Source organism: Malaclemys terrapin, chromosome 8 (genome assembly GCF_027887155.1).
Source record: "Malaclemys terrapin pileata isolate rMalTer1 chromosome 8, rMalTer1.hap1, whole genome shotgun sequence".
NCBI classification, from domain to species: Eukaryota; Metazoa; Chordata; order Testudines; family Emydidae; genus Malaclemys; species Malaclemys terrapin.
Window position 1 is genome coordinate 81,621,323 of NC_071512.1, and position 16,629 is coordinate 81,637,951.

General features: G+C 41.9%; 1 protein-coding gene across 2 annotated transcripts in view; it reads left to right on the top strand.

The window, feature by feature from the left end:
* Window positions 1–222: 222 nt before the first annotated feature.
* Window positions 223–16,629, top strand: part of SSX2IP (SSX family member 2 interacting protein) — a 34,193-nt gene continuing 17,786 nt past the window's right edge. For both annotated transcript variants that reach the window (XM_054038234.1, XM_054038235.1), the window contains exons 1-5: window positions 223–280; window positions 11,089–11,149; window positions 13,673–13,804; window positions 14,567–14,736; window positions 14,979–15,179. In XM_054038234.1, coding sequence (XP_053894209.1) covers window positions 13,762–13,804; window positions 14,567–14,736; window positions 14,979–15,179 — 414 coding nt within the window. In that variant the 5' untranslated portion in view covers window positions 223–280; window positions 11,089–11,149; window positions 13,673–13,761. The remainder of the gene's footprint in view (window positions 281–11,088; window positions 11,150–13,672; window positions 13,805–14,566; window positions 14,737–14,978; window positions 15,180–16,629) is intronic.

The following is a 16,629-nucleotide window of genomic DNA, read 5'->3' on the forward strand; positions in this document are numbered from 1 at the left end:
CCCTGGGGCCGCTGGAGCGTGTGCAGGCGAACCCTGTCCTGGGGGCGGGCGGGGCCCCTCCCGGCACAGCGCGGGCCCCACGAGCCAGTCAGGCGGAAGGGCCCCTGCCCTGCGCAGGCCCTTGTTGAAGGTCTCCTAGCAACAACCCGGCCAATGGGAGCCGCGCCGTGTCGGGGCGGGGGTGGGGCGATTAACCCTGCGGGGCCCGGGCGGCAGCGCGGAGCGGCGGCTGGGCTCGCTCGGGAGTCGGCCCCCGGCAGCAGCAGGTGGTGCCATGCGGGTGAGTGAACCCGCACCCGGCCATGGCTACCCCGGTTGAGACGCTGGGGCCGTTCGGCTCCCTGCGTTTCCAAGCGGCTCTGGGACCGGCCAGGGGCTGCCGGCGGGGGGGTGTTTGCAGACGTGGGGGACACTCGCGCGCGCGCACACGGGGGGGGGAGAGTTTGCAGACGGCAGGGACGCGCGCGGGCGCGCACACGCGGAGTTTGCAGACGGGAGAGGCGCGCACACGGGGGGGGTTGCAGACTGGGGGGCCATTCACGGCGAGACTGGGGGGACGCTCAGGCAACACACAAGGGGAATTGGCAGACGGGGGGGGGGCATTCATGGGGGCGGGGTTGCTCCTGCACATACAGGCGGGGTGTTGGAACAATTTGTATGGGGGGGGGGGGGGTGCTGAGAGCTAATGAGCCAAACTGTATGTGATGGATACTCCTGGAAGCCACTTTCACCACTTATGCGGGGGGGGGGGAGTTTGCAGATGTGGGCGCTCTTATACACACCAAAGGGTTGCCTGTTTTGGTTGGATGTATTCCTGGAGATTTCATCACGTGACATAATCTTTAATTAAAAATTAATTCCTGGAGACTCCAGGACACTCCTGGGGGGGCAGGGACTTTTGTGTGCAAATGGCTGAGGGGATGCTTGTGCACACAAGAGGGGGGGAGTTTCCAGATGGTGGGGGGATGCTCATGCGCACATGGGTGGAGTTGGCAGGCAGTGGGGGGATGAGGAGTTTGTGGGGGGGGGCACCTGCGCATGCACATACTGGGGGGGACGGGAGTTTGGAGGTAGGGGGAGGTGCCCATACCCACACCAAGGGGGGAGTTTGCAGACTGGAGTGGGGGGGGGGGGCACTGGGAAGAACACGTGTGTACACACACGGGGGGGGGGAATTAGCAGGTGGTGGGAAGCTGGGGTGACATGCTTGTGTACAGGGGGGAGATTGCAGGTGATGGTGGCGGCTGGTGGATGCCTGTACGTACATGGGAGAAGATTGCAGGTGGTGGTGGGGAAGTGCGTTCACACACAGTTTTCAAGGGATGCGGGGGATGCACTTGCACTCACCGGGGAATTTACAGGTGGTAGGGGGAGTTAGTATGTGGTGGCAGCTTGGAGGGGATGTGTGTGCACAGGGGGAAGGGAGTTTGCATATGGTGGGGATGTGTGCACATGGTGGGTGGGAGAGTTTGCAGGGGCGGGGGGGAAGCGCATACTCCTGGCAGTGGGGAATGCACCTGTAGTGGTCACACACATGGGGAGAGTTTGCAGGCATTTGGGTGCACATAGTTTGTGTTGGGGGAGGGTACTGCAAACTGTCTCCAAACACAGTATTGTAATTGCTTTAGGGAATTAGGCTAGTGTGGGCAACTGAACTGCATAACCTCTGAGCAGTAGCGCTGAAAGTGCCAGTGTAGCATCTGTTGTCTCTTTTTAAAGCTGGGGGTGGATAGGAAGGAGGCTGGTAAGTGGTGTGTGAGTGTATGGGAATTTTATTTGTATTGTGGGTTTTCCGTGCTGTTCCAAGCTTTATAACTAAGTACTGTGTTCCCAACCTCTGTATTCCTCGCTGTCAGTCATGTTTGGAAGCAGGGTGGAGTAGTAAAGATATATTCCATGGTGTCAAATTTCTCAGGGGCAACATTTTGTTGATGCTTAGGCTCTAACTACACCAACTGTCAGATTCAGGGTAATCTGTAGGGATGATGCTGTACTGGATTATCCAGTCTGTACAGTTTTCAGATTGCTAGCTGGACCCCTGCTATCAGGCCAAACATGTTGATCTGTGTGAAGCTGAAAGTAGCAGATGCTTCTAGGCTGGTGAAGGTCTTACATCTGTTTTAAGAGTCCTGTGAATTTGCAAAATTATTTGGGTTTTGCTGTTAAATTGGTTTAACATTGGAAATCAGGAGTTGTAGGAGGTAAGAGGCCATGGTGTTTATATTGCATTATCTTGACCCTTGTTTTGCATTTTAAAAATAATAATTGTTGATCAGGATTTTCTTTTTATTTATAGCAAGATACAGAGTAAATTGTTTAAGATCAAATTACAATGCAAGACCATTTTAATATTATCTATTTTTGTATATCTTTAGTCATACAGAGCACTTCTCAGTTACCAGGCTAGCATGCAAATATATATAAGTAACTTTGTAGCATCCAGTATGTCCTTCCTGTAGGTATGATGGACACCTTGCTCAAGTTTCAGGGGAATGGTTTGGATATGAGTAGAATGGGAGGTCCATGAAGTAGGATTTGATTTTATTAGATGACAGATTCTTAGTAGTAAACCAGGAGGAAAAGTGGTTTTGAGAGGGGACTTGATATCATTTAAAGCCATCATCAAATGAGAAGGAGTAGCATGGAAGTAAGATTTTTTTTTTTCCCACACTGGAGAGATAGAGAAATGGGAGAGCAAGAGACAGACCCCTGGTATTTGAAGTGAGTAGAGCTTGGGCTGGAGAATAGAAAGACCTAGGTAGGTAGGAAAATATCTTATCTGTATCTTGCAAACAAAATTAAAAGGAAAAGCCAAAAAAAAATTTTTTTTTTTTAAAGTTGAATTCAGAAAGAAGGTTCGGAGTGTTCAGGGACTAAATGGAAAAGTACCAATGCTAAAATCTTGGTGATCATTAAAGTGAGGTATAGTGGAAGAAGAATGTTTTGTGCTAGTCACATGTAGTAGGTGTTTTGAATACAGAGAAACAAGAATTAGGTACCCAAGATCTCCACAAAGAATACTTGGTTGGATTTTGTCATGGTCAAATGCAGCATTGAGGATGAGGTAAAAGTCAGAAGAGAAGATTGACTGAATATATCAGATCAGATTCAATACCATAAAGCCCATTGTAAGCTATTAAAAATGCTAAAATGGCCACCAAGTGCTGCCTAATAGGGCTAGAAAGAGATACCTAATAGGGAGATGGTAATGCTCTCATAGTAGAGGGATGCTAATGTGGAGATGAACTGGGTACGTTCAAGGCAGGATGAGGATTTGGGAGCTGGATGGAATTTTTCTCCAGTGGCAGAGTGAAAAGAAAAGATCAGTCATCTGTAAAGGCAGAAGGCATGGTTGAATCTTGCAATAGTAGATGTTGCTGTTTGTAAAGAGTACTGAATGTACTTAGTGAAGGGGTGGGTGTGTGTGTGGTGGGGGTAACTTTGCAGCTCAGCATTTAATGTTATTCTAACTTCCTGGTGTAAGGAGCTAGGAACATGATGGAGCAATTGTCTAACATTCAGGCATATGAGTTAACTTTTACCAGATGTAAGTGTATGTGTGATTGTAGGTGTATAATTGGTCAACTTCAAATGAACATTTTACTTGTTAAATTGCAAGTCTTCTTAAAATGTAAATTAAATTGAGAAATACAAAATAAGAACATAAGAATGAACCTACTGGATCAGACCAATGGTCCATGTAGTCCAGTATCCTGTCTTCTGGCTGTGGCAAGTGTTTCAGAGGAAAGAAACAGAACATTGCAATTTATCGAATGATCCATCCCCTGTCATCTAGTTCCAGTTTCTGGCAGTCAGAGGTTTAGTGATACCCAGAGGATGGGTTCCTGATCTTCTTGGCTAATAGCCATTGATGGACTTATACCATGAATTTATCAATTTCTTTTTTTGAACCCACTTATAGTTTTGGCCTTCACAACTTCTCCTGGCAATGAGTTCCATAGGTTGACTGTGTGTTGTGTGAAGTACTTCATTATGCTTATTTTAAAGCTGCTGCCTGTTAATTTCATTGGGTGACCCCTGGTTCTTGTATTATGTGAACGGGTAAATAACACTTCTCTATTCACTTTCTCTACATTATTCATGGGTTTTATAGACCTCTATCATATCCCCCCATAGTCTCTTTTTCTGAGCTGAGCAGTCCCAGCCTTGTTAATCTCTCCTCATATGGGAGCTGTTCTATACCCATAATCATTTTTGGTGCCCTTCTCTGTACTTTCTCCAATTCTAATAGATCTTTTTTTGAGATGGGGCAACCAGAACTGCATGCAGTATTCAAGGTGTGGGCATACCATGGATTTATATAGTGGCATTATGGTACGGGTACCCAAACTCCAAAATGGGGCTGTCTCACAAGACCATAATATACAGATGCATTGAGTGAATACTACAGTACTGCAGGCTGAAAAATTTGTGATTTGCTTTTTTCAAATTAACTTTGACGAGTTTGAATAGCTTAGACGGACACACAAAACTCCTTAATTAAAAACTCTGAATGTAGAAAAATGTTGGCAAAATATGACCCATGCATATTTCTGTGATTAATATAACTGACCTCACTAAACTAGGTTAAATAGTTAACAACTAGTAAACTAGGGTTTATGAATTTCTGGGGTCCATTTTTGACTATCCAGTAGTAACTTTTTATTATAACTATAATGAAAATAGACTTTTAAAATAGACTTAGCACTAATTGTAAACTAGATTATTAAAATCTGCAGTAAAATAATGAGCAGCTGTCAAGTTTTAAAGGGGGGGAACCTGGATTTTCAAAAAATAAAGCAAGTTTCTTACGGCATTTTGATAGACAGGCATAAAGTTGTAATTTAATGACTTCTGTGTGCCCTAAATTTCCATAGGCTGATATGTTTTTGTTTCATCTGGATAACAGCCATCTGTGGAGGGGATTACTAGGCAAATGTAAAAGCTTTAAGCAGCTTTACATCTCCTTTTGGAATTTAATCATAGCAGAAGTAATAGTGTTGTATTTTAAGTAAATGTTACCATATTTTGTTTTGTTTTGTTCTGTTTTATGAACAGCTTTCTGTGTATTTTCTGTGAGGCAACTTACAAGTTGCAACATACCTGCATTCCGCAAAATGTAGTGACTAAAATATTTGGGGAGTGGCTGTTTATATTTGTGATATTCGTTGGCTGGTTGAAGTTGAGTATTTTCTTTTTGTAGAGTAGTTCTGACATCAGGAAAAATTAAAACTTTCTGAGAGAGAAGAGAACTAGTTTTGGAGTGGAATTTTCTGAACAACTTTATAGTTTATTTTATTTTCGTGAAACTGCCCATCTGGTGTTGAGCGACCAGATGGTGTAATGTGACTACATTGCAGTACTATGAAAAGCTATTATGTTCTGACACTTGTTTGCCTGAACTAGTTCTGAAAACTCAGTTGAGTAGGAGTAGCAGTCTACATAAGTTCAAACTTGACATTCAGAATCTGTGTGCTTCAAACAACTAGCATTATATGTTGTCTATGGTGAGCTCTGTAATCTAGCTACTACACCTCTACCCCGATATAACGCGAATTTGGATATAACGCGGTAAAGCAGTGCTCCGGGGGGGGCAGGGCTGCGCACTCCGGCGGATCAAAGCAAGTTCAATATAACGCGGTTTCACCTATTACGCGGTAAGATTTTTTGGCTCCCGAGGACAGCGTTATATCGGGGTAGAGGTGTATATATAATTTTAAATTGTGCCACAAATTGAACTCATAAAACTAATTTATGACTGTAGATCTGATTTCCATTTTAAATCATTATTGTATATAAGAACATAAGAATGGCCGTATTGGGTCAGACTAGTAGTCCAGCTACCCCAGAATCCAGTCTTCTGACGGTGGCCAGTGCCAGATGCTTCAGAGGGAATGAACAGAACAGGGCAATTTATCGAGTGATCCATCCGTTGTCCACTCCCAGCTTCTGGCATTCAGAGGCTAGAGACACACAGAGTGTGGGATTGCGTCCCTGACCATCTTGGCTAATGGCCATTGATGCTCCATGAACTAATCAGATTCTTTTTTTGAATCCACTTACACTTTTGGCCTTCACAACATGCCCTAGCAACGAGTTCCACAGGTTGACTGAGTTTTGTGTGAAGAAGTACTTCTTTTTGTTTCTTTTAAACCTTCTGCCTATTAATTTCATTGGGTGACCCCGGTTCTTGTGTTATATAAAGGAGTAAATAACACTTCGTTATTCACTTTCTCTACATCATTCATGATTTTATAGATCTCTCATATCACCCCTTATTTGTCTCTTTTCCAAGCTGAAAAGTCCCAGTCTTTGTAATCTCTCCTCATAAAGCTGTTCCATACCCTTAATCATTTTTGTTACCCTTCTCTACCTATTCCAATTCTAATAGATCTTTTTTGAGATTGGGCGACCAGAACTGCATGCAGTGTTCCAGGTGTGGGCATACCAGGGATTTATATAGTGGCATTATGATATTTACTATCTTATTATCTATCCCTTTTCCAATGGTTCCTAATATTTTGTTAGGAATGCATTAGCAAACAAACAAGAAATAGTTTTATGAATTGTTTGTCAAAGAAAAAGAAAAAACAGGCATATCTCCAATGTGTCTTTGACATTTTGGGGTTCAGCCCAGACCAGTGAGAGATTGTGTAACTGCCTGCCCTGTAACCCTGGGTGGCTTAAATGCTCTCCTGCTGTGGCTCACAGCCCAGACACCAAGAGCGAGCAAACAGGTATGCAATTCCTTAAGTGTCTGTGTGCTGTGCAGCCCTGGTTTAGCACTCTGACCTCAGCAGCCTGCCTACAGCACAACAGCCCCACCAGCTTTGGCGACTAGTTGCAGGATGACCACAACACGCTTCCACATTTCCCCCAAACTCTCTGTCCTAAAGTGGCCAGCCTGCTCCTGGAATATTCAGAGACATTATAAGGTTCATTGCTCCCATAAAGAGAGAAAAGCACAGCTTATTACTTTAACTGGTGCTATCAATCACGTCAGTTCAAATATAGCACTAGGTTGGTTTAGATTAAAAGTAAAACAAGTTTGTTTAATCAAAAAGAGGCTTTAAATGCATTCAAGTACAGGGGTAAAGACAAAAATGGTTATAAGCAGATAAAATTAAAAATACATCTTCTAATGGCTCAGACCTAACTTAACAAGTACAGTCTTTGTTCAGGATTTCTTACCCATGGCTAACTCTCTCTCAGTCAGGACCTTCCACGGAAGTATGAGGTGCTGGTTTCCCTTGTTTTCGTAGGTGAAAGATAAATTCGGAGCTCTCTGCTCCTCTCTTTATAATCCAGCAAACCTTTGACAAGTCTCTCTCATGAAGTTCATTGATCTCTTGCTGTTCTTCCCTTCCTGTGGACTTCCCATCCCTCTGTTGATTTGTATATAAATGGTGCTTCTGTTGTTTTGATTCTATAATGCTTACCTTACATTGGAGCCAGGTAGATATCCCTTCTTTCTTGTCTGGGGAAATACTGTTTCTCCCTGTGTTTAGACTTTAAAGCATAATATTCGTGAGTATTGGTAGTGCCTCATATGGAGATAGTCATCACCAGTGTGTCACAGGGTTTCATAAAATACATCACTCAATACACTTTTATAACACTAATATTGTATAGAATCAGTTGATTCAATTGCTTATCATCTGAGGTTCAGACCCCCACCAGAGCTCTTTCCCCATTCACTAAGTTGATGGCTTTGTTTGATTTTTATGTAAATGTGCCTTGATTGTCTCTGCCTGTTGGCCAGGCTGGTCAGACACACACATACACATTCCATTATCTAGGGCAGGCTGGGTTTATGCTTTGCTTGCCAAACACATTTTAAGAACATAAATCTAGCACACATCCATAATGCTTTGTACACACCTCACGCAAAAATATTAATGATTAGGATCAGTCAGTTTTTAGTTTTCCAGTGATATTACATGCCACTTCTTGGGTATATATCATGGCAACGGTGTATTAGGTGTAGTGAGCATGTCAGGTCTGACAAGAGTTGCTGACACAGAGTAGTTAACCACCAATGGGCGTCTGCATCACTGTGTCGCTATTAAAGGGGTATTTTTATTTTGGAGAAACGTAATCTGAGTGCAGCAGAATATTCAGAAGGTGCTGAAACTATTTTTTTTTTTTTTTGGAAGGGAAAATAAACTACACAAGCAAATGCTCAGTAGATAGGGAGGGTGGTTGGGGTGGAAGAATAGGAGGGAATGGGGGGAAGTGTTTGGGGGATCAGAGAGAAGATGGGGAGTAGTGGGAGGGGAGGGGAGCAGTGGGATACTAGAAAGGAGGACATGGGCGTGCGTGACAGGGGCACTGGAGGAAAATAGAGGCGGGACACCTTTCAGCCACACATCCCCCACCGTGTGTGTGCCATAATCTAGGGACTCCCAGCCCATCTACAGGGGTGTGACAATCCGTTCCTCCTGGAAGCCAGGTTCTGAGAAGGCTTGCCTTTTGGGGGGTCTGAACCCCTACCCCCCTTGTGAGATGAGATCTGAGGGGGTCCCTTGCCCATTTATGGGGATGTGACTTCCTTCCTTGCCTCCCCGTATAAGCCAGGTTCTGGGGGCATGCCTTACTTTTCTGAGGTTGTCTGAGATCTCTGTCCCCCCTCCCATGTGAACGAGGATCTGAGGAAGAGACCCTCGGGGGATGGGGGAGTTTAGCACAGGCATGCTCAGAGCATGCACAAAGAACACATTGTTGGCATTGCGGTTCTATAACTACCTTAGGAACAAGAGAAAGACAAAGGGAAGTATAAGTCCATTATTTAGTGGGGAAGGAGAGCTAATGATACAACATCAAGAAGGCTGAGGTGTTTGATGTCTATTTTGCTTCAGTCTTCACTAAAAATATTAATGGTGACCATATTCTCAACACAATATTAACAACATGGGGGAAGGAGCATATGGTTGCTGGGTCTCAATCTGTTGATGGCTTTGAAGATCAAGAGCAAGGTCTTAAACTGGCATTGGGAGTCAATGAAAGGATGTGAGCACATGAATAGTGTGCTTGTGGCATCTCCTGTGCATAGGTGGACTGACACACTCTACTCTTTTGCATTCAGCCCCAAATCCAGTAAAAAGATGAAACTGTACAATGAAGATAATTCTAGTAGCAAAACACTGGTAATTTTCAGAGATGGTTACTTTTTGGAGACTTAGTGAGGTCTCCTGATGCTGCACAACAATTTAGGATGCCTTTTGCTGGTGGTTTAGCAATTTTAGACCTTGAAGTTAGATTGCCCTTTAGTGAGTCTTCAAGTTGCTGTTTTTTAGTCTGGTTTATTATACACTTCTGGTGAGTTTTCCAAGACACAAGGATCTGACTTCTGTTTCAGGCATGGGGAGAAAACAACTGGATTCTCAAGACTTCAGTGTACCATTCCTTTTCCATTCCCATGTCTTCCTCCTGGCACCCCCCTCCATTCTGAAATCCAGGAACTCTTGAAAGTGGCTTGCTTCTGATCCCACTGGGTTAGACTTCCTAGGTCTTCCTATCAACGTCACTGTAAGCAATAGTAAGAGAATGACTTGAATGCACTGTGTGGCAGAAGCTAAGTGCGTTTGGCCACCCCCGAAGAGCACTAATAGTCTATTAATACACACTGTGACATCATGTAATAGTGTTAATTATGACTCCTTAACTTCATATTTTATTTTTAAGAAAACATAAAATTGTGTGTGATGGTATGGGATAAATCCTTCCACTGCAATGTAATTTTTCTCATAGAAAGTCAGTTATAGTTACAAACTGCTGCTGAAAGGGAATATTGGCACTTTACAGGGAGGAGGCATGTTAAAACTTTCTTCCCTCTCCCAAGCTGCCTTTGCAGCTGAAGTCTCTGTATTCTTACATATCACTTAAAAATAGGGAGAAAGGTTAAAAAAAAAAAAAAAAGGGTGGGGCAGGATTTTTGTTGTTGTGTATTGATGAAATCCTATCTGTGAATCACTGGGGATTGATGCCTTAATATGACATCAATAAAGCGCAATTGGCCAATCATCGATCATTGCTATGCTGGCTGACTTTTGGACTGTTCAGGATTTCTGTGTGTATGTGTATTCCCTTCTTATGAATGAGAGGATCTGGTATAACTACTTGATTTTTACCGAGGTAAGGATTGCATAGAATTAAAGGAATTTGATCTTTGTCCGTTGCAGATATGCAAATGACAGCAACTTTTAGAGCTACTGTAGTAAAATAGATTTATGCTGGTGTTAAAAGACTGCCTTTAAAGTGAAAGGAGTAGGGATTTTTTAGGCCCTGTTTTTGTCAGGGCTCATGATAGACCTGTCTGCCTTTTGAGCAAAGAGGGAAAACTGATTTGGTAAATGAAATTGGTTGTGCTGTGACTTGGATAATAGTCTATTGCAAGTATTAGAGAGAGAAGGTAAGGTGGGTGAGATAATATCTTTTATTGTACCAACTTCTGTTGGTGAAAGAGACAAGCTTTTGAACGACACAGAGCTTTTCTTTAGGTCATATTGCAAATATTGTAAGGTTGCCCTTTGATTATAAGTAAGGCTACGTTTTAGTCATGGGTATTTTTAGTAAAAGTCATGGACAGGTCACGGGCAGTAAACAAAAATTCATGGCCCATAACTTTTACCAAAATTACCAGTGAATAAAACTTGGAGGAGGCTACCCGGGGCCCCCACAGGTGCTGGGGGGGGGCAGGGGAGCGCAGGCAGTGGTGCGTGGGAGGGTGCTGGGGGGGTCTGGCAGGCTCCCTACCTGGCTCCGTGGCTCTGCCCCAGCAGCAGCAGAGTTTGGATGTGGGAGGGGGCAGGGGGTTGGGGCACGGGATGGGGTGAGGCGGGCTCTGGGTGTGCTTACCTGGGGGGCTCCCCGGAAGCGGCGACATCCCCCTCGCTCAGATGCTAAGCGGAGGCATGGCCAGGCAGTTCTGTGCGCTGCCTCTGCCTGTAGACACCGCTCCCACAGCTCCCATTGGCCGCGGTTCCAGGAAATCACCCTAACTTACTAAGACAGAGGACTAAAGTGGTTGGAATGGCAGTAATGTGAAAATGTCTGTAGTTTGATTTGTGTTTTCTGTTTTATTAACAGGACTGCGATGGGTAATACTCTTGATCTGAATTGATGGATCCAACAGAAGCTACATGAACATGTAAGAATTTTTTTGTATGGTCTTTGTATTGTGCATAATTTTGGGTTTATTTGATAAAGATATAGTTGATTTTGGTGGGAGAGAGGGAAGGGAAGACCCTCTTCTTAAAGACTCTGCTCCTGAAATCATGGGGGTTACATGAGAATCTCAGCTTTCATTGAAAGTGTCTAGTCCTTGTGGTTTCAGAGAGATGCGGGAAACATGAACCTTAATAACTTAATAAACAGAAGATTAAAAAAGAACCAGTTCTTTTAAATCTCTTGACTTTTTGGGGCCTGGCTCTTGACTTTTGTACAGCTGGGGTTGGCACTACTGCACTCATTTTCTCTCTTTCTTTATAACATTGTCTCTACCATTACTCTTTTAGACCTACCTTTTCTGATGGATACATTTGCATCAGTTGGAATGTGTTAATTTGCTGCAGCTATTGAGTAGTAATTCTATACCTTTTTACCCTGGTGAACTTATACCTGTGAAGCATTCTCCCAGTAATATGTCCTTTTTCCCCAGCGTTGGGCCTGTCATTATATGGTTGCACCACAATGATCTAGAGCTAGGGCAAAGTTAAAAAGGTGTAGGGAGCTGTGAATGAGGCACTCGTACCCTATTGTTTGAATTTCCTGAATAATTTTGGGTTTGAATCTCAACCATGACACTATGCTATGCTTCCTTTCTTTCTTTTTTAAAATAAAACTTCAGTCTGTAATACTTCGATTTTTTTTAACGCTTGCCATGCAGGGATCTCAAAGCACTTTATAAATACTAATGATTTAATTGAGTCTCACAAAACCCCTGTGCAGTGGTGGTATTTATCATTTTATTTATTATCCCCATTTTATAAATCAGGAAATGGAGAGAGTCCGAATAACTTGTCCAGGGTAACACAGGAAGTCTGTGACATATCAGAAAGAGAAGCCAGAGTTCCTGAGGTCCAGTCCTGAACCTTAACCAAGTCTTAAGTTTTGGGGGAAGGAGGGCTACAGCATACTCCTCTGTCTTCCAAGCTGCCATTTTGAGCTCCTGAATAAAACACAAATCAAAGAAAAAAACCTCTGTACTTCAGTTCCCCATCTTGAAAATAATTCACAGGGATGTCTCCAGGATAAACTCACTGCCATAGTATCTAGTGGCGACACATTTGAGTGCCATAGAAAGACTTATAAATAAATTCTGTCTTCAACCATATTCTAAAGATGGGCTTAAGAGTCACAGACCAGCTAGAGTAAACCTCTATGTTAAGTATGCATCAAGCAACCATTTTGGAAGGGTAGGTTTTAATTGCTGTAGACAACTGAAGTCTAAAGTCTTAACTGCTCTGCTGCAAGTGGTTTATTGAAACAATATCTGACCAAAATATACCTGTGCTGTAAAAATCCTCAGAAGAAAACATGAAACTCATGTGAGGGTATCATCCAAATTGTTCGTTAGAGAGGTAGGTGTGCCTCCCTGTGGGGTGGAAAGTGGGTCTGTTCCCCTTAGGATGACCAGATGTCCCTGATATTTGGGGATTTTTTTTTTATATGGGCTCTTATTATTCCCCCCCCCCCCCCATCCTCTGTCCCGATTTTTCACACTTGCTATCTGGTCACACTAGTTCCTCTAAAGCTGCAGATATCCATGGATCTGTGTGGCTCTCAGCATAGCTGTGAGAGGTAAAGACCATGCTTGTGGGGGCCTTATGCCACTGTCCTGGTTTCTAGATCCAGGGCAGCATGGCATCTGTGGGTCTAATGCTGCTTTCCCTTTCTCTTGGAAGACCCAGCAAGCTTTATCTTATGAGTACAAGTTCTTTTGGTTTCCAGAAGGCCAGTGCTGTGGTCAGTGGCCAGGCCAATAGATTTGTTCCATTCAGCATATTTGGGATCTCCCACCGTATTTTTTTTTTCTTCCAATTCTTATTTCAAATTTTAAAAATACAAAATTAGGCAAAGATTTGAACTGATTGCCACGTGGTGGGACTTTTCTTTAAACTTCAAACCTATACAAATTTTCCTCATCAGGTTGATATTCCTCCTTTGCTCCTATATCACGTATACTAATTTCAGAGCTTGGAAGGCATTTATTTTTCTGTTAGGTAATAAGCCCACAGAGATGAGTCTATGGTGAAACTGTACTTAACCAAGTAGTGACTCTTCTATAAATAAAATTATGTTGCTTGGTTATAAAATTCCTTACTACTTAAGAGAAACGGTCTTCCTGTTTCTCTAATGATGTACATCACTATAAAAAACAATTGGATTAGTTTCGCTGCATCGTGATTCCTTATCCTCTTTATGGGATGCTTGGTGACTTAATTTGTAGTTTAAGGTTATCTAAATACCGTGCACCAAAAATGGTCTTGTCTGGCTATCTGTATTTAAATATTGGTTCTATTTATTGTGCTGTAATCACTGGGTTTCATAGATTTGTTTGTATATAGAAAGTTTATATGGCTTGAGGCCAGGGGCATCTCTTGTATGCCTGATTGTATCTAACACAGCTAGAAGATTATATTGTTAATCTAAAATGTTCTTGCTATTTTAGGAGATGCCTATGTAGGGGATTTTACCAGCAATTGTACTAAATGCTTTACTGCTGAACCAGTTGCTCAGGTACCTTGGCTGTCTGTTGCTATGGGAGATTGGAAGACTATTACAGTGCCAGCACTGTCATCAGGTAACTATTATAGTTAGACGACAAAACTGGGAACAATTTTAATTTAGGGGGTTGGAGAATCACTAGTGGTACAATATTTTACAGGCTGCTAAACAGTTAGATTGGAGTTTCATCATAACATATCTAATTCCTTAAGTGGAAATGTTAAATAATATAATCGTGTTTATACTACAATTTCTACTGGTTAGGGTAGTTTTACAGAATTGTTATCACTAAAAATTACTCTACCATATGTGAGAGAATTCTAAACATTCATGTTTTTTACAGTCCGTGAATGTCTCACATTGCTGTAACGTTCCTTTTGTTTTCTGTTTCTCTTTTGTCCTGTGTTTTGATTAACAGTGTATTAAAGGCAAGACATTTTTTTTTAATGTATGCGGGGTGGTGAGGGAGTAGGTTAAAATGTACAATGAAACTTAATATGTAAGAATCCTCAGTATATTTCTTGTGCATGTATGAGAAATAGTAATCCAAGTAAGCAAATGAACTAGTAATTAGAATGATTTTTGTGAGCATCTTTTTTGGGGAGGGGAGAGGAATTTTTTCATGAAAATGCCTTATTAAAAATCTTGTTGATACTTTACTTTTTGGTAGAAACTCAAATTAGTAGCATTTTGTTTACAGTATTTTCCCCAAAACTCTTAATAGTTCTAAATGTCATTTCTAAAGTTGCTAAACAATGATGAGGTAATCCTGTTTTAGTCTCTTGAATTGATTTAAATAATTAGTCCTAAACTTGTTTCATAATATTTTGAATTGTAGCTAGCAAAATCCCTTATCAGAATACCTCAGAAAAAAAGATGTCCCCTTCAAGTTTAAACATGCAACAAGTGCCACGCTCGCCACTGCCTTTGTCCAAAAGTACGCACAGCTTTTTCAGTGCCTTCTGCACAGAAGAGAATGTTGAACAGAGTATCTCCTATCTTAACAGGGTAAGCCACGTTCTCAAGTGGGGTCATTTAATATAACTGTCAATTAGTTGTGGAAATGAGTGTGAGTGGTCTCTGGGGTGAGAGTTTATTCCCATGAAGTAGGCTTTTCTTTGGTTACTAATTGAAAGCCAAGGAGGTTTTTTTTCCTTGCAAAAATGAATGTCTTCTATTATGCTGTGTGAGAATTTTGTCAAGGATAGAAAGAAATTGGTCCAATTATTGCTCTCTCTGTCCCTTACTAGGAGTTGACAACTTTAGGTTTCCCTTCTCTTTATTCGGAGTGCAAAGATAAAGAATTAAATGTAGTATCGGTCTTAAATTGTATGAATGAACTGCTTGTACTCCAACGCAAGAACCTCCGAGCTCAGGAAGAGGTGGAAATCCAGCATCTGAAATTGGGTAGTGATATGGACCACCTGCAGAACTGCTATGCTAAAGTAAAGGTAGAAAATCAATTCTCTTTAACTCGTATCATAATGCAATGTGGCATTTTCAACTAACAAATGTTATGAATTTTCAGTAAGGTTATTTTGCTGATTTATTAAGACTTGTCCTACAAGTTTTTTTTCTGAGATATGTTTTCTAACTGATGGAAAACTCATTAAATGTAATGAAAAATGAGTGGAAGAAATAGCTCTTTAATAAAGACATGAATAGGCCGTGAACAGTTTAGCGACCAGCTGTTCCTGAGGAAGATTGATTAGATTAGAGGGTGGTAATTCATTATGGAAATGAAGATCTTGGAAGATTTGGCTGGTTTATCTTTAAATGGGATATTGTGAGTGTTGCTAGATTTTCCAACCTTAGAAAATAGATTACTTCATGTAGCCACAAGAAGTATAGCAAGCTTACTCGTGTTGCTGTTCTAACATGCCTCATCCTGATTCCAAAGGACCATCTCCAAAGGCTAGCGTATAGCCCATTCTCTATATCCATTCAGGTTTTGGCTTACCTGAGAGACCTGAGGGCAACTGTCCTGTCGCAATGTCTATTCAAAAGCAGTCAGCAACACTTTTGGTTACTGGTTTTGAATTTAGACCAAATTGGTAGATGAGGCTCCATAATCTGTTACAATCCAGCCTCTCCCAAAATTTTAGGCTAAACTGTAAATGACAGTCAGTTATTGCTAGTGATTTAGATGGCATGAATTGAATGGAAAAATTGTATTTGAAAGTAGGTATAGTTGCTTTATTAGCAGATTCTGAGTTGTGTCTCAGCTCTAAAATAAGCTTATTTTCCATGGTAACATTTTAGCAAGGCAGCTTTTGCTTTCAGTGCTTTACTTAGCCCCTACTTTGCAAGAAGATTGACAACCCCCTAGCACTTTTGCTATTATTTGTATCACAATAGCACCCAGAGGTCACAGTTTGAATCAGGATACCGTTTTTTTAGACACTGTGCATGAACCCATAGGAAGACAACAGTTCTATCCTGAGGAGTATATAATCTGCATGGAAACAACTCTAACATGTAACATTAAAACGCTATTGTACAGCTGCACTCCTGCTTTTAAAAAACATAACTTGTGTTTTATATTAATCCCCCAGCAAAGTCAGCCAAACTACTTACCCCATGTGCAGGTGGTGTGTTCAAGGAGAGAAACTGCATCTTACTTCCACAGTGCTTTTGTGTTGAAGCAACCCTAATTTGACCCACAATATGTAACTTTGTTGTGTACCTTCCTGCCTCCTCCAAAAGCATTTTAAATGATTATTTTAGCAGAAACATCCAGCTAATGTACGTATCCAAGCCAACAAAAGCTCCAACATCTAGCTTCTCCTCTGACTTCTTTCTATGGAGAAGGCATGCTTTGCAGCATATTGAATACTTAATAATTTAATGGCAGTGAAAGAGAAATTGCATTCAGTATCAAACTAAAAGTAGTAATGCTGT